The sequence below is a fragment of the Cebus imitator genome, unplaced genomic scaffold, assembly GCF_001604975.1.
Source record: "Cebus imitator isolate Cc_AM_T3 unplaced genomic scaffold, Cebus_imitator-1.0 Scaffold141, whole genome shotgun sequence".
In the NCBI taxonomy this organism is placed as follows: domain Eukaryota; kingdom Metazoa; phylum Chordata; class Mammalia; order Primates; family Cebidae; genus Cebus; species Cebus imitator.
Genome location: NW_016107456.1, coordinates 4,913,311 through 4,941,210, shown reverse-complemented (window position 1 = coordinate 4,941,210; position 27,900 = coordinate 4,913,311). Strand labels below are relative to the sequence as shown.

Here is a 27,900-nt window from a genome sequence, read left to right as displayed (position 1 = left end):
ACTCTCCGGCCCAGGCTAGAGTGCAGTGGTGCAATTCTGGCTTACTACAAACTCTGCCTCCCAGGTTCAAGCAATTCCGCTGCCTCAGCCTCCCGAGTAGCTGGGATTACAGGTGTGCACCACCTCACCCAGCTAATTTTTAGTAGAGATGGGGTCTCACCATCTCGGCCAGGCTGGTCTTCAATTCCTAACCTCAAGCGACCCACCCGCCTTGGCCTCCCAAAGTGCTGGGATTACAGGTGTGAGGCACCCGCCCGCTGAATGAGTCATTTCTTTAAGGAAACATCTTGCATCTATTTTACACCAGAAACTTTATTGGGCTGGTTAACCCATGGTATCTCTCCTCAAAGTGGAATCAGTGACTTCCTCCCTTTTGTTGCCTTTTCACTGTTCCTCTTTTCATGCACTTGCAACATTATTTTGTAACATTGGGTTAACATGCCCAAGTTCCTTTTAAGCTGTGAGCTCATTGAGAGAATATTTCTTACTAAAGGTTCAACAAATTTCTTGCCTTAGCACAATGGAATTGTTGAGTAAATGCTCATGAATGAAATAATATGTCACTTAAACATCAGAGCTATTGTAAAATGTAGGTGTTATGATTCCCATTTTACAGATGAGAAACCGAAGTTGGGATGGAATTTAGTGAGTTATCTAAAACTGTGGAGCCAGAAAGCTCAGGGCTTTTTCCTGCTTGGCACAGCCATCCAGCTAATGTTTTCCAAAATACCTCCAAGCTTAACTAGACAACTAGGTAATAAGTGGGAAAGCACTTTGAAAGAGACAAAGCCCTAAAAACAAACAAAATGCAATCATTATCATCATCATCAACATTGTGGGGCTTAACTAATTTCCTTCCATTAAAAGCACTATTTTGAAACACTTATAGAGCCATTTTCCAGGCTGTGCATCTCGGGATACCATCTTTGCCACAGCTCTGGCTGTAAGTCATTCCCATTTCGGAGATGCTTGCTGAATGTAGTGCTTTCACAAATAAACCCAATCCTGCCTTGGAGACATAATGCTAAGGGGACAATGTGGCTGGGCACTTCTGACCCTGGTTCTCTCCCCAGCTGGATCAGCCAAAGGGTATTGCTACAGTCTTCTCTGTGATACATCTTTAGTTCCCCGAAGCAGGGGCTAGGTATGAAGATCTCTGGTGGCTCCCAGGTCCCGTACAAGCACAGGTGAACAGCAAATGCCTATGAATGAATGATCGCCCAAGGAAAAATGTTTTAGAGTTTACGAATTATCAGTGGGCAACAAAGTAATAACTACAGTTAGTTGGTATGCAGCATTCATAGGCAATGAAGAGTGTATTTCAGGGGAGTGAACCCACTTTTCTCCAGAAAAGCCAGTGGGAGTGTCCCAAGCTGGGTTCTCTGACAATCAGACTCTGAGAGAGATTGACAAGCAGGAGATGTATTGGGGAAGCTTCACCTATAGATAAAAGGGAAGGGGACAGACAAAGGGAAGGAAAGGGAAGGTAAAAAGAAAGAGAAAGAGTGGGCAGAGGAAAGGGTGAATGGTGATGCAGCGGCAGCTGTGGCTAAAACCAATCCCAGAGGAAGCCTTGAAGCTGGGGTGGCTTTTACATCTCCGCATTGATCAGTGAGTGGATGACACTGGGTGAGGCGGCTCCAGAGGGCAAGTTCTGAAGGGGGCTGTTAGTGTCACAAACAAGTGAGTTCCCTCCCCTGAAATGCACTCTTTATTGCCTATGAATGCTTTGCATACCAACGAATTGGGGTCATTACTTGGTTGCCCGCTGATAATGCACAAATTCTAAAAAGTTTTTCCTTGGGCAACCATCCTTTCCTGGGCATCTGCCAGTATCAATTGAAGCAAATGTAGAACAAAGTCCCTCATTCTTTTTTTTTTTTTCTTTTAAATTGAGATGGAGTTTTGCTCTTGTTGCCCAAGCTGGAGTGCAATGGCATGATTTCAGATCACTGCAACCTCTGCCTCCCTGGTTCAAGTGATTCTCCTGCATCAGCCACCAGAGTAGCTGGGATTACAGGCATGTGCCATCATGCCCGGCTGCTTTTTTTTGTTTGTTTGTTTATATTTTTAGTAGAAACAGGATTTCACCATGTTAGCCAGGCTGGTCTGGAACTCCTGATCACAGGTGATCTGCCTGCCTGGGCCACCCAAAGCGCTGGGATTACAGACGTGAGCCACCATGCCCGGTGCCCTCATTCTTGAAGGGGGATCTGAGTAGCATATCAGTGTCCTCCATAGGAATTTTCTTTCTAACCACATTTCAGTAAGGTACTCCTCTCTGTCAGCAGAGGATTCCCACACTCTCATTAACCTTCTTTATAAAGTTGAAATATATTTATGAGGTAGAAGCATTAAGAGTCATAGACAGTCCTTTCTAAGCCTCAAGACATCACTAATACATGGTTGGTATTATTAGGTTGGTGCAAAAGTAATTGAGGTTTTACGTTCTCACTCATAAGTAGGATTTGAACAATGAGAACACATGGCCACAGGGAGAGGAACATCACACACCAGGGCCTGTAGGGGGCTGGGGGATTAGGGGAGGGATAGCATTAGGAGAAATACCTAATGTAAATGACGGGTTGATGGGTGCAGCAAACCACCATGGCACGTGTATGTAGCAAACCTGCACATTCTGCACATGTGCCCCAGAACTTAAAGTGTAATAATAATAATAAAGAAGTTATTACTATAAAAAAGTAATTGCAGTTTTTGCCATTAAAGGTACATTTTACCTTTTTTTAATAGTAATTACCACAATTACATTTGCACCAACATAATAAAACGTAAACTTAGGTATAAACTTATAACTGAAGTATAAACATCTTTTGCCACCTTTGGAGTGAAAACACTCATTTCTATTTTCCCTGATTAAAGTGACAGAGCCTCTGATGTATAGATTTGCTCTGTTTGGTATGCATGATTGATGTGTTTAGATTCCAATTCAATAGAGTAAACAATGAAGCATCCGTTCAGTTGCAATCCCCATCCAAATCTATCAGTACACATGGTCTAGCCCAGTGCATTTACATCTATTAATATCTCATTGTGAACACATGAACACAGGGAAGGGTGCCTCACACACCAGGGCCTGTCAAGGGGTGGCGGGCTAGGGGAGGGACAGCATTAGGAGAAATACCTAATGTAGATGACGGGTTCATGGGGTGCAGCAAACCACCATGGCACATGTATACCTGTGTAACCAACCTGCATGTTCTGCACATGTACCCCAGAATTTAAAGTATAATAAAAAAAAATTTTTTTTTTGAGACAGAGTCTCACTCTGTCACCAGGCACCAAGCTGGAGTGCAGTGGCACAATCTCGGCTCACTGCAACCTCTGGCTCCCGGGTTCAAGCAATTCTCCTGCCTCAGCCTCCTGAGTAGCTGGGACTATAGGTGCATGCACCACACCCAGCTAATTTTTATATTTTTAGTAGAGATGAGGTTTCACCATATTGGCCAGGATGGTCTCGATCTCTTCACCTCGTGATCCGCCCACATTGGCCTCCCAAAGTGCTGGGATTACAGGCTTGAGCCACCGTGCCCAGCCAAAAAAAAATAATTTAAAAAATATATCCCATTGTAATAGTCATTAATTTTATACATTTATAATTGTGTCATGCAAGTACAAATGCAACATTTCTAAACCTAAAACCCATGTAAGACTACAAAATAGGTGATCTGAAAGTTCTATCATCACCATAGGCCAAAGTAAGTGAAAATGGGTATCAACTAACTTCTAGAGAATCGAATAATATAACTCAATGAGAGGCAAAACAAAATTGGAAGGATATTACCTCCACACATACATCCACTCATGTATGTTCATTCATCCAGTCAACACAATCTTATGATGCCTGATTTGTCCTGGGCACTGATCTAGTCATTGGGAAATGAATGAGTGAGTAATACAGAATTCTCTCTACATGGAGACCGACATGCAAAGATGCCAAGGGCAGGATACCCTGGGAAGGGATCGTGAATTAGTAAGTCAATGGGTGAAGGAATGAAAGATGAATACAACAAAAAAGATATGAGCCCAGCACTATGGATATGGTCTGTGGAAATTGGAGGGGGCCTCCGAAGTAGAGAACAATGATACTCCCTTTGTAAAGATACTAGAATTTTCTGGGCACACAAGGGGGATAGGAAGAATTCCAGGAAGAATGCATTGCAGGGATAAACATCGTGAAAGGGACACTTAAATCAGAGTGATGTGAGGATGTCATTACAGTTGTTCTCAAAGTCAGCATGGAAAATAAGAATCTGAGATACTTGTTAAAATGCAGATTCCCAGGCTGTGCTTTTAAAGAGACTGAGCAGATCTGGGGGTGAGGCTTGGGAATCAGAATTCCCACCAAGGTTCTCACTTTGGTGAACAGCAACACTGCTAGTAATCATTTTTGTCTTGACTGCATGGTAGTGTCTTACATTTTCACCTATTAACATGTTTGCTGTTGGTAATTTGATATTTGCTGGTAATTGATATTTGGCATCTTTAAATAGTTTTCTTCTATTCCTATTCTTTCTTCATTTTTATTCAAAGTGGCTGATAAATTACATTCAATAACTTTTGAGGATCTCTTGATGGAATCATTTTTAAAAGCCTGTTTAAATATATTGAAGCAATGATATCTGCTTCACAGCAGCTGATGATCTTAAGAGGCATATGCATCTGAAGAAAGGAGCAGTCGCTTATTTTGGTGAGGACCTACTATGTGCTAGGCATTTTACATTACATCCATTGAATCATTGTGAGACTTCTGTAAGGTTCGTATTTTTCATCTCTGTTTTACATATCGGGCAACTGAGATTCAGAAAAGGCCGAGTGGCTTGTCCAGGTTACACAGATGCAAAAACAGAAGCAAAAATTGCCTGAAAGCCACAGAAGCAAGGAAGGTACAAAGTCTAGAGATACCTAAAAATTGACGTCTTCTTTTTTCCTTTTTAAGAGCAGAGTACCTCCCTGTTGACTTTAGCTGTATGTCTTCTAAATTCATTTTGTTCCTGCGCTCATTACCGCAGGCACTTACTGGGACTCTGTATATGTTGGGAGTTCCATGGAGAATAACCTAATGAGCAAGCAACATCCTTAAGACACATTTGCTCCTGCCAATAATATAAAGCAACTGCAGTTCAGAGAAAGGTGCCATTCCCACGGGTGGAGAGAATCAGGGGAGACTTCTTGTAGAAGGCAGTGATTGATCTGGACTTTGAAGAATGATGTAGGATTTGAATATACTGAGATGGAGGAGATTGGAAGGATATGGGAAGAGCCCAGGAGTCCCATGGAGTATCTGCAGACAGAAGCCAGCCCAGGTAATGATTTTCTCCCTCACAGACACTTGCACAAGGCATTTGTCCAAAGCTAAGTGAAGTAGCTATGTGATCTCTCTCAGCCAGAACAACTGGTAAACATCTTCGTGCTTTCTCAAGAACTACTACGCTAAAATGCCTCTGTTCAAAACAATTACTGTGCCTATCACACACCTTGAGGTAAATTAACCTGTGGACATATGCCAACTCGTAATAGCCTTTAAAATGGCAAACACTGAACAATTAAAGTGGTTGGGGGCTGCTTTACTACAGAAAGGCAAAATTTCAGAGAAGGATTTTTTGTCAGCTCAGAATGTGAGGAATTACAGCTGCTATTTGTAAAATACCTACTGTGCTGGCCACTCTACACACTCTCTCATTGCCCTTCACCAAAACACTACGAAGTCACCGCTGTTATCTTGATTTTCCAGATGAAGAAACTGAGGCTCAGAGTGGTTGTACTACTGTCCCAGGAGGAAACAATCTCACAGGAAATGCGGGCCTAGAATTGTGAAACGGGCCTGACACCAAAACCCACATTATTTCCATTTTTGTGTGTGTATACTGGAGAGACAATGATGGGCCTTACCTTAAATTTTCCTGTGTCCCTGGGTCCCCAGATCTCTCTGTTCCATAGCTCCATTTTTACTGGGCTATTATTTATCTTGGTCATTTGCACTCCTTTTGCAACCTCTTGCTCTAACCCCTTGGCTACCTCTGATGCCCTGAGCTCCGACTGCTCTCAGCATGTTGCCTGTGCACAGCACTGCTTGGAAGACCAGCCACATCACGTGGCCAACCCCCAGGACAGCAGAGACAGGACTGCCACCCCCCCCCCAAAAGGGCCTCCTTGCCAGCCCAGAATAGCTATCACTTCTTGTATCTAGCAGGGCACTGATGCCACACACAGAAACAAGGCCCTACGGGCAGACAGACTTGTATTTGGTACCTGACTCTTCCGCAACCTGGCTGACGTGCTCCAAGCACCTGGTCCAGGCAGAAGTCTCCCCACCGCCCAAAGAACAGGGCTTAGTAAGAAGCATGGGTAGGGCTTGGGGGTCATGGGGTCCTGAGTTCAAACTTAACCCTGCTGCATTCTGGCTCTGAGCAATAACACACAAGTCTTCAAACTTCAGTCTTCACATCTAAATAAATTCCACAAAATAACATAGACTTTGCAGGGCTTGTTATAAACATTGGCAAGGTCTACCATATTGTAGGGACCAACTGGTAATGCCTTTCAACTTCTGCCCTTTCGTAGTCTGATATGGGGTGTTCCTTATTCACCTTTGTGCCTGCAATACCAAGCACAGGATAAAGTACATGGCAGGAGCTCAGTTAGCAGGAGGAATCTTGAACCTCACCCGCTTCCTACCCTCAAAACTCTAGGGTAAAAATTGGCAAACTGTGACCTGTGGGCCAAATCTGGCCCACTGCCTGTTGTTTTCAAATTAAGTTTTATTGGAACACAGCCACACTCATACACGTAGCTATGACTTCATGCTACAACATCAGCGTTACAGAGATGCAACACAGAACACATGGGCTTGCAAAGCCAAAATAATTTACCGTCTGGCTCCTTACAGAATATATTTGTGGATCCCTGTACTTGTATAGGGATACTTTCAATGATGGAGAGCACTTGAGGGCCTCACTGTTTTGGGGGAAAATAGAATTCCTCTGCTCCTCCCCAATCCATACATTATCTCCTCTTTCCCTAGTTTATTTTTTCTTCTTAGCTCTTACCATTACATAACGTGCTTTTTATTTTTGTTATATATGTTGTTTACTTTCTACCTCTTCCATTAAAAAAGCGCCACGTGTATAGGGATTTTTACTTGTGCTAACTCCTGTATATCCAGAAGCTTGTCCAATGCTTAGTATGTAGAGGGCATTCCACAAATATCTGTGGAAAGAATAAACACTGATTTCATTGAAGAGCTTGGTTAGCCAAAGTGTGTTAAAGAGAGAACACACTTTGGCTAACCAAGCTTTTCAATGAAATCAGTGTTTATTCATTGAAAGGACCAGGTGGCCCCTGATACCTATGAGGAGGGCATTACTTTTCCTGTTTTATAGATAAGACAACTGAGACTCCAGTTAAGTCAGTGATTCTCTAACATGTATGTGAATCAGCCGGGATCTTGTTATGATACAGATTCTAATTCAGGGGTCTGGTCTGGGGCCCTCAATACTACATCCCTGACAAGCTCCCAGGTGACGCTGATGCTGCTTGTCCATGGTCCATACGCTAAGGACTGAGGTTTCAAGGCCCCCCTCGGGGTATATACTAGCACATGGGGGGCCATCATTTCCTTTCTGCTTCTTTTTCCTCATTTCCACGCATCTCTCTCACTCCTATGGTCTCCAAGGCCTGTCCCTCCTCCCGCCTATACTGTTCTCTGTCCCCAGACACCTCGCCTCCAGGCCTTCCCTTTCATAGCCCCTACCTCCAGCATCTTCAGTCCCTTCCTTCAGCCCAGGCTCCCCCACTATAACTAAATCTCTGCCCAGGACTTTCTGATCTTTAAGGTGGCTGGTATCATGTTTCTCCTCTGTTTTACGAAAAAGGTAATTCTACTCATGGTCCCCGGGAAGGCTGGCTTCCTACTCAACCTTCACCCCTAAAACCTTTACAAGTGACTTCTGACAGCCAAATATCAGGGCCGTGTCCAAGGGCCGTGTCCCCACCTCCATCCTCTGCAGCATCTGCTATGGCCAACCAACTCCTGCTGCAAAAGCCTTCTCCTCTTGGGCCTTATGTCTTTCTCCTGCCTGTCTGTCTGCTTTGCCAGTGCCTCTCTTCTTCTGATTCTTTAATCATGGTCAGTTCCTGGGCCTCATCCCCTAGCCCTTACTGAGCTAATGTATGTACAAAATACTTGGCATGTGGTGGGGGTTTCCTCTTCTCCCCTCCTGTCTTAATAATTAATTATACCTTACCCATTCAATCCCTTTAAGTCTAGGAACTGGTTCATCTCTCACAAGTGCTTGGTGGTAGATGGGATGGGAAGATGGTGCTTAAGAGAAAATCAAACCACCTAAGGTTTCTCTATGGAAGGCAGGCTATTTGCAGTGACATAAGATATATGACCCTCATGGGGGCCTTGGGGTTGGTGAATATAAAATGAATATAATTATAGAAACCCTGTGTCCTGTCTAGATGCGTCTGCATCCCACTGCTGGTATGAGCTTCCTGCTCTGGGACCTGTGGCATAGAACTTTGTCTGCACCGACTGAAAGGCCTGTGGTTATTACTGCACCTTGAACTGCAAGTATGTGCAGATCCGTCCCCTGTCTTTTCACACCGCTTATCTTGGATTCCACCCCAGCACCCAGCACACAGCACTATATAAAGTGGGCATTCAAAGACCCTGATAGGCAAACTGGCTGATAGGGAGATGGGAGTGAGGTACCAGAGGTGGTGATGTGTCCTGCATGCCTACATCTGCTGTGGAACATGAATGCCCTAAGAGGCCCTGGAGGAACAGAGGGGCTTCCAGGGACTACCATTCCTGCTATAAACCTTGTGGTTTCTGAAACGGGAAAGAAAGAAAACTAACATTTCACGAGTGTCAACTTTGTGCCAGGCGCTTTACAAAATCATCTCATCTCCTCTTCACAGCAACTCTGTGAGTCAGGCATCATTACCCTGATTTTATAATTAAGAGGAAAAAGACTCAAAAAGTTCAGAAAATTTGCCCAAGGCACTATAGCCAGTGCATGATAGAGGCAGGATATGAACCCAGAGCTGTATCACCCCCGAAGCTCATTCTCTTTCCACCATAGCAATGACTCACTATATTGTTTTGTACCTCCACGCCTTTGAAGATGCAGTTTACTCTAATCCGAATTTTAATTTTTTCAGTAATGGGTAAAACTATCTCTCAATGCACTGATAACTATCCCTTGCCACATAAAAATTTTGCCATTCCACATATACACCATGGAATACTATGCAGCCATAAAAAATGATGAGTTCATTGTCCTTTGTAGGGGCATGGATGAATCTAGAAACCATCATTCTCAGCAAAATGACACAAGAACAGAAACTCAGACACCACATGTTCTCATTCACAGGCAGGTGTTGAACAATGAGAACACAGGGAGGGGAGCATCACACACTTGGGTCTGTTGGGGGTGTCTAAGGGAGAGCCGCAGGGGTTGGGGAGGTTGGGGAGGGATAACATGGGAAGAAATGCCAGATATAGGTGACCAGGGGGATGGAGGCAGCAAATCACCTTGCCATCTAGGTACCTATGCCATAACCCTGCATGATCTGCACATGTACCCCAGAATCTAAAGTACGATTTAAAAAATTGCATATATAAAAATTTGCCACTCAACGAAGTGCTCCTATACCACAGTATGTAGAGGTGTCTCTCAACTGACGTTTCCAATAGGTGAGTTTATGCTAGTCTCTCAGATAGGCTTGCATACTGTGAGGGTGAACCTCTGGGTGCTAGTCATTTCTTCATTCACACTATCTAAAACATAATGTGCATGTTGAAAGCATGTTTGTGGGATGAATGAATAAACACATGAAATAAGTGATCTGGTACTTCCAGTATTGGTGATGGGGGTCCATTTGTTCCCATATAACATGAGGGTGGTAGTACCTGCCCTAAAGACCTGTGGACCGAACACTGAGCAGAGGGGATGGGGCAGCCTTTTGTTGGCTCCGTCTTTATATGTGAAGTCTTCAGCAGGTAATGCTGTTAGGGACAACCTCTCTCATAAAGCTGAGTTTGCCAGAGGTGAGGGAAGACATGGAGTGCTAGGCAATGCACTTTATCAGAAGCCAGGCATTCGCTGTTTTAATCCTATTCTTTTGCTAGCTGGATGTGCAATGAATTCACATCCTTCAATCTCTTTATAATGTTCCTATGACCTCTCTGGACCTCAATTTCCAAAAATAAAAAAAAAAAACTGCATAATACAAATGTGGGACTAGTTCAGAGATTTTCTAACTTTTTATCACCAAGGATCTATTGTACAGTGTTCTCCCTTACTCCTTTGTTTTCAGAATCTGTTTATTATTATTATTATTATTATTAATATTATTATTTTGAGATGGAGTTTTGCTCTTTTTACCCAGACTGGAGTGCAATGGCGCAATCTTGGCTGACTGCAACCTCCACCTCTTGGGTTCAAGCGATTCTCCTACCTTAGCCTCCTGAGTAGCTGAGACTACAGGCACCCACCACCATGTCTGGCTAATTTTTGTATTTTTAGTAGAGATGGAGTTTTGCTATGTTGGCTGGGCTGGTCTCAAACTCCTAACTTCAGGTGATCTGCCCGTCTTGGCCTCCAAAGTGCTGGGATTACAGGCGTAAGCCACTGTGCCAAGTCCTCTGTTTTATTAATTAAAAAAAAAATCACTTGTATTTATCAAGTGTAAAAAACAGTTAAGCAAGCACCCATCTGTAACTCCGAATAAAATGCATTGATAACATGAGATAATGCTAAACACCAAACATATATTCCCAGCCCAAAGCAAAGACACTGGATGTTTTTTTCACCTGTGAGGCTGGTTCTAGATAAGGTCATGAATCCCTGCAGACTTTCTGAAATAGCAGAAACAGCCAATGAATTCCTTTCTAAGCTCTGAGCCCCCAGGGCTACCCATTCTTCAAGTAGAAACAAATGGATTCAGAAGTTGCTAAGAATGTGATTCTGTCTTATGTGTGCAAGTCCTGCAGGAGGATTTGGCCCCCTGCTTGATGGAATTCAGGGATTCCTAACTAGAAAACTGCACTTACAAAGGAGAAACAGCCCTTCACAACTCCAAAAATAAGAAAAAAATCCAAGATGGCAGAAACATAACGAAGTTGAACAATGACAGTGCACTTTCAAGTGAAACACATTTATGCAAAATAAAAACTTTAAGGCTACAGACAACTTAGACAGAAGAGAAAATGAGAAACTAACAGACACTTGGTTGGTGCGGGAAATGCATGCTACAGATTCCCTTACAGGGCACGAAGCAAAGTTAATACCAGCTCGATACTTACAAGTAATAGGAGTAGGAATAAGCATTTCTTCTATATATTGATGGGCAGTCAGATGAAGGAAATGTCCAAAATGGGGGAAAAAGAAAAGACAAACAAACAAGAATTAGATTTTTAATGAAATCTTGATTCTTAGAAATGCACATATTATTTTAGCATCCCTAAGCTCAAGGAGATGCAGGTTCCTCTACTAATCATCTTCACTGAGAATCAGATATTTCCAGTGGTAGAAGAAATAAGAAAGACCTCTTCTATAACAGGGAAACTCATGACCTGTCACAGGAAGTTTCATGTTGACTGTTGTGGTTGTTTCAAAGTTCTTCCTTATGGTCAACTAAAACTAACTTCCTTGTAATTATGATTTTTTCTGTTTTTTGGTGTGGGCAGCAGGGGCAGGGTGGTGTGTGTTGGATCAGCTCTCTGTGGCTTCCTAGGACTAGTCTACCACTCTTCCATATGATAATGTCCTGTGATGTAAGCAATGCTACAATAACTTCTTCTGTCTCCTCTGCTTCACATAAACTCACATCAGAATCTATTTAGTAAGGTCATACCCAAAGCAAGGAGATCATATAGCCAGCACCCCAGATGGCTCCCCAGTGATCTGCACGTCCTAGTGTACAGGACTTTATGGAGTGTCCTCCCACACTAAGTCAGGGCTGGCCCTGTGTAAACAGAATGTGGTACGAATTATGTTCTGGAACTTTCCAAGCCAGGGAAAAAAAGAAGCCTCTCAGCTCTGTCCATAACTCTCTCTTGGAACCCTCAATTTCCATATAAGAAGCCCAACTTCCCTGAGGCAACCATGCTGTAGAGCTCCCAGGAGAGCCTCTGAGACTACATAAAGAGAAAGAAATGTCCCACCAGCCCCCAGCCATTCTACTTTCAGCCAACTAAGTTATCTCAGCTGAGACCCCTGACATTACAGAACAGAAATAGGTCATTCCCTTTAAGCTCTGCCCAAAGTGAAGGCTCATGAGAAAAATAAATAACTGTTGTTATTTAAGCCATTAAATTTTGGGGGTAGTTTGCTTTGTGACCGTAGACAACCAGCACAAAATCCAGCCTTATCATGGAAGAGCATTGTACTGAGAGGGAGGAGTTCCAACCTTCAATCTAAATAGACTTGACCTTGAATAAACTCTCTGTGCCTTCATTTCTGCATCTGTCCCTTAGGCACATTAAACTAGATCAGTAATTTTCAAACTGTGTTCACAGAAATCTGGGGGAGCTATAGCAGCCCCTGTGTAATGAAGAAGGAGGTACTGAGCAGGTGAGGCTGCTGGCCCCACCATCCACCAAAGCACCTCCATTTTTATCTATTTTATACATTGGAGTATCATTTAAGATATCATATGGCTGAGAATTCCATTCTCCAAAAGAAAGCTTGAAAAATCACTGCTTTCAATCTCTTTCCAATGTCCCTACTGGCACCTGGCTTCCAAACAATCACAAAACTCAAATAAAATCATGATATTCCCTTTGTTATAACTTTTCATATGTTGTAAGAAAATAAATAGGAATGTTTTTATTTCACATCAGATTTAGCTATACTGACAATAAGTGATACATTCGTAGATTGAGAAAAATGGCTAGATCATTCAGGCCTCCAAATACCCACCTGAGTAGACAAGAAAGGATTCCTTTTTTTGAATGATTTGATTACTTGCAACTATTATCCCATTTGCTTGGTACAGGAAAACACAGTCTTTATAACTGCAGAATGAGGGACACATTGTCAGAGCCTAAAATTTTTCAATCTCAAGTAAAAAATACCCAAAGCTCGAAAGGTAGGGCCATCTCTAGTCTTTCTTTCATCAATTGGCAAAGCCCAACCCTACACCCCCAGAAGGAAAGTGACTCTAAAAGATAAGAAGCCACAGAAGAAGGAAAGCCCCACACCTCCTTAGGGGGCTGAACTGGGGAAAATGAGCCACAGTGCAGCAAGATCTGGCCACAAAGAAAACTGTTCAATATCCCAGACTGAAAGAACAGTGGCCCTAGATGATGAGAGGGTGAAGAGCTGAGGACTACGATGAGTGGGAACTGGAAGCTCCCACAGAAAGTCATCAAATCCCCCTCGCCAGCAATACAGGTTGGCACTATAAGGAGATCATTTCACCATCTCACTGCTGGTAAGTTCAGTGCCTGGAAAGTGATTCCTCTGGGACCTAAAACTCAGGGTTCATTTGATCAAGACTTATAGGGATGCCTATGTTCTCCGCATTGTCAAAAACACGAAGCTGATAATTAAGACGCCAGTGTTCTAATCTCAGATCTTTCAGTTGTTCATTGTGACATGTTGGGCAAGTAAATTCTTCTTCTTCATTTCGGACCTCTTTTTCCTGATCCATGCACCAAGGTGGATGGCATAGATGACTGACAGCTCAACCAGCTTTGAGGAGTGGAAATGCAATAAGCCTTAGCATCTCAGGACCACCACTTAACTAACCATATGGCTTTGAACAAGTCACTAAACAGCCCTGAGTCGCAGTTGCTCTATCTCAAGGTTGGGGGCAATAATTATGTATTCCCAAGAATCACCATAGGCATTAGCATTATATTAGTCTAAATTATACTCAAATTAGATATGATATGTAATATATAAAGAATTTTATGTAAATTATATTAATGTAAATTGATATTATATTAATCTAAACATCTGGAATGTATTTGGGCTCCATAAAGGGTGGTTTCTGTCTGCACCTCATCCACAGATATAAGGTTTAGTGCTTCTCAATCTGGTCATCAGGAACAAAGTGTTCGCCTCATTACGAATAATAAAATAAGAACAGGCCAGGCACAGTGGCTCAAGCCTGTAATCCCAGCACTTTGGGAGGTTGAGACGGGCAGATCATGAGGTCAAGAGATCGAGACCATCCTGGCCAACATGGTGAAACCCCAACTCTACTAAAAATACAAAAATTAGCTGGGTGTGGTGGCGTGCGCCTGTAGTTCCAGCTACTCGGGAGGCTGAGGCAGGAGAATTGCTTGAACCCGGGAGGCAGAGGTTGCAGTGGGCCGAGATTGTGCCACTGCACTCCAGCCTGGTGCCTGGCGACAGAGTGAGACTCTCTAAAAAAAAAAGAACAAATACTTATACAGCAATTACTATGTTTCAGGTATTGTTCTCAGCTTCAGCGCACATTAACTCATGTATTCCTCACAGCTGCCCTAAAAGATAGGTATTATTGCCATTTCCACTATACTGATGGAGAAACTGAGGCAAACAAGGAGAAGTCACTTCAGATCACACAGCTAGTAACTGGACTTGATAGCAACATGGCTCTAAAGCTTATAGCTCACGTTCTTGACCTCAAGCCTGTACTGCTTTCAAGGAAGGATGAAAACGGATATATCTTGAGAAATCTGGTGAGTCAGGCACTGGGATGTCACATGTCTTATCTCTTTCAATCCTCCCCACAATCCTGAGGAGCAGATATTATGACTCTCACTGTTAGCTGAGGAATAAAAGACTATAAGTCCACGTCTCACTAGGTCAAAGGCTTTGTGTATCTTTGGACCAGTTGCAAGGTCTCCGTTCTGAGCTGGGCCTCCTCACTGTCAGCAGCCACCCCTTCCTCAGCCTCAGGCTACACTGAGCATTCTGGACCTTCTAGTTTTTCTGCTGTCAGCCTTCAGGATTCGCTTCTGTCTGAGCCAAGAAAACATGGTTCCTTCTTCACCTTCAAACCACAGATCACCTTGTCCAAGTTGTTTTTCTGAGTTATCCTGGCTGTCATCAAAAGCCCTCCTGCTGCTATCTCTGACCCAGCAGCAAGGCAACTCTAGGATAATGGTAACTGACAAACTTCTATTAATTGAATCTCTTTTACCAATTAAACTGAAAAATCTTCTAGGTCAAGTATCACAGGTCTTTCCTCTGTGACCAAAAAAGTTTACGTGTGTGTTTTTTTCTAAGCCTTGAAGACGATTTACTGAAGGTCTAAATTTACAAGGATACAGTGATATTGCAAGTAACAGATTGCCTGAAACAAAAAATCCTGAGCAGGAAGACAGCTGTGCTCAGAAAACAAAACAAAACAAAACAATAACCCCAAACTTAATAAATCACAGACTGCAGAACCTTATTTGAGATAGCTGACAAGATTGACTTCAGGCACAGTTTTCTTCTGTTCCATACAATTTAAACGGGACAAAGTTGTCTATCTAACCACCCATTTGACCATCTACCCATCCATCTAGATCATAAACCCACCCGTTCAGCCACCTATCCATCTGTCCATCCAAAAACCTACCCATGCATATATGCATCCATCCATCCATCCATCCAACCATCCATCCACCCACCTATCTATAGAGCCCATAGGTCCATCCATCCATCCATCATCTATCTATCTTTCCATCATTAATTGAGAAACTTCTCAAGGGCCTATATCCTTATCTCTGTCAAGTAGACATAGAAAGACAAATGAGATACTAATCTAGCCCATATGTCTGACGAGAGAGCCAGACAAGCAAATTATAAAGCAGATGATAATAAAAGCTGTCACTTAAATAGTAGGAGATCAATTATGTGTCAGGTACTGTTTTAATTATATTGCATGAACTATTTTATTTAATCTTCACAATAACCTCATGAGGCAGTATTATCCCTGTTCACAGATGAGAAAAGTGAGACTCAGAGAGGTTAAGCAACTTTCTCACATTTACATAGTCATTAAGTCGTATGGCAGGGATTTGAATCCAGGGAGTCTGATTTAAAGAGCCTATCTTAACAGCTATTATATTATCTTCTGTCATGATAACTCGTACGATGAGTCAAAACAGGGAGCTGTGAGTCCATACCTGGGGTTAGGGGTGAGGAGGAAAAGCAGGCAAGATGTCTCAGAATCTGGGATGCCTGAGTGGTACAGTAAAAAAGAAGTCAGATGGAGGAGAGGGAAAGGGCAATTTTAGGCAGATGGAACTGAGCTTGAGGTTTGGGTGGGTGGGTTAACACAGTGGGAATGGCAAGATGTTGGAAGGGCTAGTTCCCAAAGAGTTTGAGGAGCTTGGTCTCAGTCCTGTGCATAGGTCACAGGGAAAACTCAAGAAATTACATGGCCAAATATTTGTTGTCAATGATTAATTTTAGCAGCAGGGTGAGGAGAAAGTCAAAGGCAGTATGACTGCGGTTACACAATCACTGATTGGCCAACACAAGAAATACTGGGGGCTTCCTTTGCAATGGCCATGGGGATGGCGAAGAAAGGTCAGTGTGCAAGGTGGTTAAGACACAAAATCAATAGGTGATTAAATGTGAATATACGGAAGAGGACTTCCACGTTCCTAGCTTATGTGGCTGCCCACGTAGGTGCAAGCAGAAAGAGCAGGATTCCATTTTCAGGTGTAGAGGAAGGAGCAGTTTAGAACAGGATGAACAGAAGATGACACATTTTGTTTGGGCGTTTGGGCCTTTTTCCTACCTCAACAAATCACTCAAAATTATGCCACACAATTTGGTATCTCAGCAGGTCCTGTTTTATATTTAATTCGGGGTAGATGATGTTTCAGAGTGTGGCCTCCATTATCAGACTGTCCAAATTGGAACTCACTTCAGCCATTTATTAGCTATGTGATTCCAGGCAATTTCCTTAAACTCTACTTGCATTTCAGTTTTCTGATGTGTAGTATCCTTTACTACTATGCACTGCCTCTTTTAGCTTGGCCTGAGTTCACTTTTCTGATTGCCTCATCATTTGTTTTGTTTTGTTTCTGGGTAGACAATGTGCCCTCTGAAGGTTCAGACCATGGCCTATCTTCCACACACTGCCCTCCAGCCTTGCCTTGCCACCCTCCCACCACAGGACTTGGTGCACACACCATCGATGCTGAAATTGACATTTAGGTCTGTTCTCTGAGTGACGCTCTCTTGTACAACAGATAGAGAGTTGATCTGTTTTAATTCCACTGGGCTTTCTCATTCAACTTGTTTTTTAGGAAATTCTTAGTATTTGCAAGGCACACTGGAGATGAGGATATATCAGAATACACAGCTGATGGTCTAGAAGGGAAATACGTTGTGAATACAAAGGCAGAAAATAACATGGGTCCTCACAGAGGGGATCCAGATGTGAAGAGATTCTGTCTAGATCAAAGGTCAGGAAAGGTTTACAGGAGAAAGTGGCTACTGAATTAGCCCTTAAACATGGGTAATAGCTGGCCACATGCAGCTGAGAAACACAGGCATTGAAGAAGAAAGTTCATAAGCAAAACTTATGGAGTAGAGGTGAGACTTTAGGAGACTTGTCAGAAAAACTAAGAAATAAACTAAAAAGCCAAGAAAAACTAAGAAACTTGTTTCCCTATGGGGCAGGGAGACAGCACCACTTGACAAAGTTCCCAGTTGACTTAGGTGCTTCTTCCCTCACTTCCACTCGTGAACCATGGTTATGGAGAAGAAGCCACTGAAGGGTTTCAGATGACAGGTTTGAGAGTACAAGCTTTATTTTTGAACATGATGCTGGCTACAGTGTGGAGGACAGGTTGGAGGGGTGGGGAGCAGTTAGGAAGGTCAGTGAGGAGACTCATGCAATGGGGCTAAAGAGGTCTGACCCAGAGAAAAGATAGTGGACAGAGAGAAGGAAAGGGAGAGGGAGAGGGAGAGAGAGAAGATGTGATCAAGAGAATGTAAAGAACCCAGGGTGTTGGACTCCCATCTGTTTGATGATGGGATAGGAGGTAGTGCCTGTGAATGAAGATTGGGGAGTAGGTAATGATTTTGACTTTGAAAATGAAATACCTGAGGGATTTTCAAGGTAGATGTCCAGAGGCAGATGATATGGATAACGGAGCTCTAGCAAGAGGGGACTGAAGCAGAAGGAACCCCTTCCTTTTAGGCCATTTCCAGCTTCCGGCCAGCAAAACTACAACCACCGGGCAGTGTGATAAATACACAAATGCAGACCTGTGTGTATGGCACAGTGGCTGCATGCAGAGGAGCATCATTGAATCTTCCTGGGGTAGGAGGCTGGTGGGAAGGCTTTGCTGAGATGGTAACACTTGGGAGTCCTACTTGGAAGGACAAGAGGCTGAGAGTCAGAGCATGATAGGAACTTTGTAGGTCAAGAGAATCTCAGGACATTTCATTCAGGGAATCAGCATGCACAAAGAAGAATATAGTGAAATTGGGAAAACCAAGCCCCAGAGAGGAAAAGAATCTGAGCCCATGTTTCTTAGTCCAGGATTTGCTTATTTCCTGTCAGTCTCCTTGGGCTGACAGAGTAGAAGTTAGCAGCACGAGCTCTGCAGACACAGATACTGGGTTTCCATATCAACTCTACTCAAAACCTTCGCCAACTCATGTGACCTCTTTGCACTTCAGTTTCTTCTTTTCAAACAAGCAACAGACCTACTCTACTATGATTATTAGGAAGATTAAAATCAGAATATGGCTGCAGTTTAAATGGAAAATGATGCAAATTATGTTAGTGTGTAAGCATTGATTGCAACCCTGCCATTAGCATATTAGTAATGGGTTTGGAGCTGGCTTGGTACAGTTGATGGTCATGTGGAGACAAATGTTTCTGTAGATATTGCACATTGTAATTCCTTAGGCAGTTCAGGGAACAAAGCCTATTCCAATAATTAGCTCATTTGATCTTTAGAATCGCCCCATAAAACTGGCTACCTTTCATAGAAGGGAAAGCAAAGGCTGAGATTTGTTAAGTTGCTTCTCCAAGATTAACAGCAAATCAACAGGACTAAAAATTTGGGTTTGGTTTTTCTGATCCTTTGTCCACAGCTACAAGTTGTGCATCCATTAGACTGGGAGATACTGGAGGACAGGTACAAGTCACAGAAAATGTATAACCAGAGATGCATATAAAATTTCAGAATAGACACTCATATTTATACTCAAGACACTCCCAATATACTCTTGGAACAGAAGTTTCCATTTGGACAGGCAAGGAAAGTTTGGCAAAAAGTTCAGGCTGGACCAGGAAGAGCTGGGCAGAGGAGCAGGGGAGGAGATAGGGTCTGGCTAGAACCTTGGATGGCACCAACTTTGAATATAGCTCCCTAAAATTTCCTAGTTCTCATCTGAAAATTAAAATGTGATGGACAGGTTAGTGTGGGATCCAGACAAGTTCAGGAGTGTGGAACTTGCGAAAAGTCCCGCATAACTTGTCTTTGGTATTTCCCTATGCATAAATGCCTGGCCATGCTTTAAGTTTAAGGGGCCATGTTCAGAACTCCAGGAAGTGTGTCCGACGGCATAAAATTGAACTATATGAAACTTGTGTGCACATACATGTAATTCCACACTCCACAAACCTTAAATTCTAGAGCTTCTCATAAGTGAGTGGCTAATAAACACCTTCAACTATGGAGACATACTGGTTAAGGCAATAAGGCTCGATCTTTTCATTTTAATTTGCAAGAAAGACACACAGTGCTCCACGGTATTAAGAAAACATAGAATTGGTCATGCGACCTCTTGATGACTGACTTTAGAGGAGGTGGGAGAACGCCAGGGATGAAGATGATCAGGACTGCTGTGCTGAGTCAGTAAGAAAGGTCTTCCCCTAGGTCAGGACTTAACATGGTGCTCACAACAAGGAGGTACGTTTTACTACATAATGACATGGGGTACCCATTACAGAACATTCAGAGCTCTAGATATGATCAATAGATCCAGAAGAAAAAGATGGAGCCACTATCTAGTGACAGCATAAGGATGGATATTTTGTATCTGGTGTGGCTAAAAGCACCCTGGTAGTTAACTCTGTCAGTGAGGGGCTCCAGGATCCCTTCTTACAATGCTCATACCATCCTGTGCATGTCCGTGCAATCCTGATTCCATATGGCTCCACATTCAATAAAGCCCAGTTCAAACAGCCAAAGGTAATGCAAAAGGAATGCTAAACTTTAATTTTCTTCTCTTTAAACTATAAGAGAATTCCATTTAAATCGCCCACCAACATCTCATATCCCTTTCTGCTTTTCATTTCTCAAGATCTCCCTCCCCCAGTTACAAAACAAAACCAAGCAACCATAACAAAACACCTCTCAGGTTTTGTTGATATTCTTCTCTCTATTCCCTCCTCTCTCTGTTTTGTTTTCAGTTACTAAATGTAAATTACTTTAGCTTTTTTTTTTTTTCCATTAAAACCTTCCCTTCATCCTTGGATCTCAAGCCCATTATCTGCCTGTCTTCTAGTTCTGTGTCACAAAAGAACCCCTAACAGGATAAGAAGGACTGTCTTTGGAGAGTGGCAAGGAAGCTCTAAGGTCAATGATCACAAACCCTTCAGAGGGAAAAACTGGGGACATCTTATGTGTGCTGGAAACATCTGTGGCTACAGCTTTAGGGAGAGTTTGAGTCAGTTGAATGTATTAGGAACAGGAAAAAACAAACAAACAAACCCCAGAAAGCAACAATGTTGATGCCTAGGGAAGGCAGGGAAAAGACCCAGGCAAGCTTAAGCTAGTGGAGGGGGTGCAGCAGGTGTTATCCTCTGAGAACTCCTGAGTCCAAGCACTGTAGGTGATCACAGGACACTGAGAAGATGTTAACACCAGGATCCTGGGCTATGTGATGAGCCTGTTATTTGGAAGTTTCTTTGACTTGAATACATCCTCCTTTCAGGTAGATGTAGACAGTATTCTGGCCAACAGTCAGTTGGTAACAGGCTCAATTAGTCAGTGTAGTATGTACTAATATATATATATATTAATATAAAATATATATGCACACATACATATATATATTTGCGGCTGGGGCAGCTGGGGACAGAAAAGGTGCAAAGAGTTTCACTGTCCTTTGGGGCATCTCTAGACACAGGAAGACACTGTAGGTTAATGGAAAGAGTGCAGGCCTAGGTGCAATTTCTCTCTTTCTCTCCATTTGTAAATTGTTCCAATCAACTAGGCCAAAAAAATGTCTTATTTTCTTCAAAAGATACTGTATATGTAAACACTGATTAGCACTCCCCAACATGCAATGCCCAGGTTTTGCCTCTTGGGGAGAAATGGTGATCATGTGATACCTGGTCTGATGGACAGTTTTGATAGACATGAAAGATGATGAAAATACTCAGAGGAGGTTAAAACCACCACAAAGGACTCACTTTATAGTTGCTCCCACCCTGGAAACATAAAGCCTTTTCCTCCCTCCCAAAAAGTCACACATTTCAGAAATAGCTGTGAGAAGGAAGTGAAATCTCTTCACAATCTCACAGATGATGGTGACGTGGGTTAAGCCAGGCTTTAGAAAGAGCAAAATTGGAAAAGCCTATCTGATTTACAAATCGGTAGCAAAGAATAGGAAAATTTCAAGTCTATCAAAGAGGTATTCAGTTCCATTAATTTGGGTACACAATCCCAAACTCACCTCTGCCTCGAATACACCTGTCCCTCTAAGAAATATGTCAATGATCTTACATGTACAATGTGCTTACTGCCCCCAGAGAAATCAAAAGTCATATTCTACCCCACATAATAGCAGCAGACTACTCACTGGGACATATCATGTGACCATGTGTTATCAGCGATGATGGTGATATGATAATGCAGTGTTGTCCTTAACCCTTTGAGGGCTCTTCACCCCCAATATTAACATAGTACCTCCTTTTCTTATCCCTAGTTTCTCAAACCAGAAAATCAGTAGCTGGATGAGAACCTTAGCTCTTAAGCTATTCTGCTGGGAGCTTGAGGCAAGATAAAAAATTGTCAAGAAAAGATGTCCTCATAGTATGATGTCCTGGCCAGAGGCAGGTATGACTGATCCAAAGCAGAACCATGAGAAAGAGACAGAGGGACACCCTAGTGCTTGCATAGCCAAGAGGGGATTGTCTGCATGTGTAGTGGGGATCCTGGTATTTCTAAATCACTGGTGGCTGGAAATTGGGATATTGCTTTAAAAAAAAAAACAAAACTCTGCATTTTATATTCATGTGGTTCCTAAGGTAGAAGCTGGAATTACTTGTTGGGAGTATTCTGTCCCTTTATTCTGGTGGGAAACATTTGATGAGCATTTTTCATCCTACAGATGGAAGCAAGTTCCCAGCCCTTGTTCTTGGGTCTGACGAACAGTTTTGATAGACGTGAGAGACGAGGAAGATACTCAGAGGAGGTTAAAATGAACACAAATGACTCACTTTATAGTTAATCCCATTATAAGCACACCCAGAGCTTCAGGCTGAGGTGTTGGCGTTGTTAATAATGTAGAAGGCCCTTTTGCCTGGGAGCAGGGCACAATGTATCACATAGTATTGTAATGTGGATAGATGTGTTGTTTGCTATGACAGACTGAGGAGTGGGAAGGTAGAGACCAAAACTGGGATGCTGGCATTGAAACAGAAGACATGGAGATGTGAAGTAGGTGTATTAACATGGTAGCAGGCAGGGGCTAAGGGGATAGCCCCTTAAGACTCCCTGTTTAGAGGAATAACTGGTACATCCTGCGGACAGTGGTAGCTGATGTTCATCCTTGATATTTTCTTTCCCTCTCTGTAGTTTCATTGTATTATCCTCAAGCCTTGTGAATGCCTCTTAAACAGAAGACGCTAGTGTAGTAAATCTTGGAAATAAGGGAGGAATCTGCATGTATGCTTTCATGAGAAATGCAACTGGAGAAAACACACAGTATGAGAAAACTGTTTGCTGGTTTTCTCCAGGAAGACATGTTGAGAGGTGACAAGCAGCAGCAACCCAGCTGGGAAGGTTCTGTGGGACAGGGCGTAGTACAGAGCCTGTAATAGGACTCTATTGGGAACGCTCACACCACTGTGGGCTTCATCTCTCAAGCAGAGGGCAGCTTGGGATGCTATTATTTGACCAATGGAAATCAGGGCAAATGGAGGTGAGAATGGTAAAACATTACTTTCTGCAACTGTATTTCTGGGCTCACCTATGTTCCTGGGGCTCCTAAGCTGTCTTGATGACATGATTGATTACAACACAGCCGTTAACTCCTACAAGACTCATTTCGTGATACATGGAATCCCACAGTACATAGAGGCAGCCCAGCCATGGGGATCACAGGCCCTGAAGAAGCTGGCTGCCTCAGGACTACCTGCCCGCGTGCAGGCAGCACGTACCCTTCCAACAGCAACACAATGAACCATAGCTGGCCCAAGTATTTCAGGACCTCAGTAGTTACAGATCCCTGCTGGATAATGATAAACAGAGCAAAAACCTGGCCACACAGCCATGCTGGGGTCACCTCGGCTCAGCAGAGTCTTCCGGGCAGCAGCAGAGACTCACCTCCTTTTGATGGTAAGCATCACGCCCAGGAGAATGATGATGAACATGAGGAGGCCAGCGATCACGCCAGCCATCTTCACGGTATTGTCCACCTGCTTCTCTGGCTCCACAGTGTTAGAATTCTGGGTGGAAGCACCTAGGAGAGGAAAGGGATGGACAACAGTGTTGAAAGGGCCCATACATGTCACTAGAAAATAATCATCGTGATAAGAGCTTCCATTAGTTTAGTGCTAACTATGTGCCAGGCACTGTGCTAAGGACATCCTAGACATTGTCCCATTTAACACCTTTTGAGGATCAAGTTCTTGTGAGGTTGGAATTATAATGAGATTCTTTTGAGATGAAGAAACGGACATGCAGAGAAATTAAGTGAGTTGCCCAAGTTCTCACTTAGGCAATGTGCTGGAGCATCCTTTTCCTTAAGGCGAATCAAGTTAAGAATGTTTTCTCTCATGTTGCTTTGTCCCCAGGATCAAACCATGGAACAGTTCCTGGGCTTGTGGAATTATATCTAGCCCTACTTTATTCTTTCAGGTAAACGGTGAAAACAACAGCGTGATGTTGGGGCAACACAATTTAAATCACTGGATTTTTAAAGATAAAAAGAGTTTTTTGTTTGTTCTTTATAGGAAATAAATGGTAGGGTAAAAAGTTTGTGTATTCAAGGGAACTTAAATACACTTTGGGTTCAAAAAAACACTTAAATCTGATCAGCTCCATTTTTACCATTTAGTACTAATGCAACATGCTCTAGCAGGTGGTAACTTACTGACACAATCCTCAGTAGAGGAAGCAGGTCACTGGTCGCTTACTATATCCTCAGCCCTGTGCTGGGTAATTTCACTGATCTAGCCTTGTCAATCCTCACAAACATTCCCAAAGACAGATACTGATTTTCCCATTTTATAGATGAGAAAACCAAGGGAAGTCACTAAAAGTCACATGGCTAATGAAGGTCAGGGCCAGAATTCCACAGGTTTTCTGATTCCAATTTTGGACCTCAATGGTCAGAAACCCTGAATTGAACTCTTAAGTTACTTAGTTCCTCAATCCCTTCTCCCTAAAACAAACATTCTGCTTATGTCATACCAAAGTAAGCAGGCAAAGAATGCCCCAAGTCAGTATCTTCATGCTATGTACTAGGGAGAGAGGCAACTTGTTATTTCAGACATTCTAGAGTGTTCCAGGGGTTCCCAGCACCTTAAATTAATTTCCTCCTGCTTCTGTTCATATTCCCATTGGTGCTAACCATTAAGGTGCAAGCCTTTAAGTGTGATTAAGCTTAATATCCAATCCATCCTTTCCCTAACCCATTCCTTTTTTTCTTCCATGTTCACATCAGCTCATTCTTCATCAGCCAATACACTTTCTCTGAGCCTGTGCCCCTGGGAGAGTTTCTCCCTCTTCTCTAAATTCTATTAACACTTTATAACACTTTGCACATGCCTCACAATATCTCTTACTACAATGCACCAATATTATTAGTTATTTGTTTTCACATCTGTCTCCTCCAGTGGTCTGCAAACTCCTCAGAGGCAAGATTATGTCTCGTTTATCTTAGTTTCCCATGTTAGCACAGACTCTGACTGGTAATAGGGGCTCCCTAAACGTTTGTGGTTGTTTAGTGTTTAGCTAAAGGGATGACGTCTCTGCCCACACACATTTGTTCTCATGGAAGCAAATTGAGTTTTCTCTTTTTTAAAGTCATGTGTTCATAGAACTTAGCTGAGTTTTGAGTTTAAGGAACGCTGCTCCCTAAAAGCTATGGTCCTGATTCCCCAAATGTACTGATGTTTAAGCCCTCCAGCACACTGATGCACCCCTTTCTTTTTGCTTAAGAGCGTTAAATGTTTCCTCTCTCAGAACACTTTTCCCAAGCTGTTGTAACTTAGACATGTTGGGTTTGCTTAGCCAAGTCTTTATAGTGAGAATGGTAAGTCACCCTATTCATCTCTCTAATGCTAGTGTCTAGCACAGGCCTCCCTCCTCCTCACTGCTGCTTAACAATGATTATAACATAATATGACGGTGAGTGAACCACAGCTGTGTGCTTTATTTATCCATTCAATCATTCATTACCTTGCCATTGAGTGCCCATGTGCTGTGTGCTAAACTATGCCATCTGTAGAGTCAGAGATTCTGTTCCTAGAAGGACTTATGACTGAGGAATTTTATTCATTCCTTTCACAAGCTAATGGCAAAACCAACTCAACAAATTCCAGGGCTGCCTGAGCAGACTTTGCTCATCTACAGCCTAGAGAATTCCTGAAAGAGTTGGCCACCATCTCTTTAGCAGGGCTGGTCTGATGTTCCGGGGGGCAGGGCAGGGGGCTGGTTCTGAGTACCTCCCATGCAGCCCCCATTTACCAGGCGAGACATGATTTCTGAGATGTGGCTAATCCACAATGTAGCAAGGATAAAGGAAGGGGAAAATCTCAGATCCCAATTTCCTCAATATTGATAGAGTCTTCTTATTTAAATTTGGAGGAAGGGTTGTCTCTGGAGCATTCACTCATTGGCACAGCCTCATTTTACTTAGTGCCTGCTACCAGGTCCTGTTCTAGAGACTAGGAGTGCAAAGGCAAAGACCCCCTAGAGAAGATCCTATTACTCTGGGAACAATACTATGAGCTTGGTCTAATGAGACTCATACTTCATTCCTTCAGTAAGTGATCATAGGCCAGGCATTCGGTGATACAGTGGTGAGCAAAACAGGCACAGTTCCTGCTCTCAGAGTCTACAATTAGTGGTGACTTGGGGTAGGGGAATACAATTAATAAATCAAGAATCAGTAACAGCAAACTTGAACCCTGTTAAGGTTTGAACAGAGACGCACATAACACTTGTAAATAGATATTGCATAATAAAAAAAAAAGTGAATTGCTTCTTGGAGAAAGCAGCTAATAGGGGTAAGCTCCAAAGGAAGACAGGCTATAACCAGGTAAAGGAATCATGAAAGCAGTATATGGGAGCAGCAGAAGAAATAGTCTTGGCTAAGGCTGTGCAATGGGGCAAACACTCTGCTGTACTAAAAATGAAAGAAATTTAGTATAACCAGGGCAAGAAAGAAAGGAGGGAAGGATGAGAAAGAAGCTGGAGAGGGCATCGTGAATCAGTTCACACAGGATATTACTGGCCACAATGAGGGTTTTTGTTCTTTAACCCAAAGAACACAGGGCATCATTTAAGTGTTATTCAAGGAGCAATGATATGGTCAGATTTGTATTTCCAACAGATAATTCCAGCTTTTGTGTGGAACCGAAGTGGATTGCTGAAATCAGTTTTGAGACCACTGCAAGCATTCAGATGGGAGATGACAGTTGCTCAGACTCAGGTGATGACAGCGAAGATAGAAAGATGTGATAAAAGAGATAATTACTTGAAAAAGCTATAGATAAAATCTGTTGATGGATTGGATATGGGGAATAAAGGAGAAAGAACTGTCAAGGATGACCACAAATCTTTGGCTTGCATGATAGTGTGGATGATAGTAATGTTTATGGGTTACAGACACAATGGAAAAAGAAGAGCTTTAGGGGGAAAATATATCTGGGGCAACTTGAGCTTGAGATATACTCCGGAAAAGTATGTAGTCAAAAATGCGATCTGGAGCTTTAAATTAAAGGTCAGAGCTGGAGGCAAAAATGTGTGAGTCATATGCACACAGATGTTATTTGAAGCATGGGTGCCTGTTGATGAAATCACCCTGGGAGAGAATAAAGAGTGGAAGGAGAAACAGACCTAGCATAGAGACTTGATGGTCAGCAGTATTTAGTGAGTAGAGGGAGACAGATACGCCTGCATGGGAAACAGGGGTGACTAGACAGCTAGGGAGTACACCTGGGAGAGTGTGGCAACCTAGAGCCAAGAGAAGAGAGTGTTTCAAAAAGGAGGGCATGATCAACTGTGTCAAAGGCTGTTCCCAGGGTAGAATCAAGTCCACACACAATGGAAAGTGAATATCTTGGGTGAGCATTAGAAAACTTTTCCCCAAAGAATTCTTAAGATGTTCCTAAATAGAAGCACCTTCAGCAATGATGATAAACCTACAACAGAACATACTTGAGGGCCACAGAAGAACATTCAGGGGATTCCAGGGGGTTGTCTGAAAGGGCAGAGCCCAGAGGTTTAGACAAATTCAATGAGTTCAGCCAACAGGCAGCAAAGCTGATATCACTGACTTTACACAGTGAGGTTTTTAGAAAAATCCATGCTTGGCTGGTCCAACCAGACATCAGATACAGGAACATGCACATGCCCTAGGACAGGGGAAATCCAGCTTTGCCTTTGGCACTCTTTAGGGGAACTTGCCCTAGTCTCTGGAGATTTGTACTTCTGTTCATAGTGTGTTGACA

The 27,900-nt window shown here is 42.8% G+C and overlaps 1 protein-coding gene across 13 annotated transcripts in view; it reads right to left on the bottom strand.

The window, feature by feature from the left end:
• The window catches only part of PTPRT (protein tyrosine phosphatase receptor type T), a 1,128,992-nt gene that overhangs the window by 149,595 nt on the left and 951,497 nt on the right, over positions 1-27,900 (bottom strand). For 8 of the 13 annotated variants that reach the window (XM_037743358.1, XM_037743363.1, XM_017542238.2 and 5 more), the window contains 2 exons: positions 23,546-23,681; positions 11,336-11,365 (listed from right to left, as the gene is read on the bottom strand). In XM_037743358.1, the coding sequence (XP_037599286.1) occupies positions 11,336-11,365; positions 23,546-23,681 (166 nt within the window). The remainder of the gene's footprint in view (positions 1-11,335; positions 11,366-23,545; positions 23,682-27,900) is intronic. The other 5 variants (XM_037743361.1, XM_017542246.2, XM_017542245.2 and 2 more) reach the window with 2 other exon arrangements.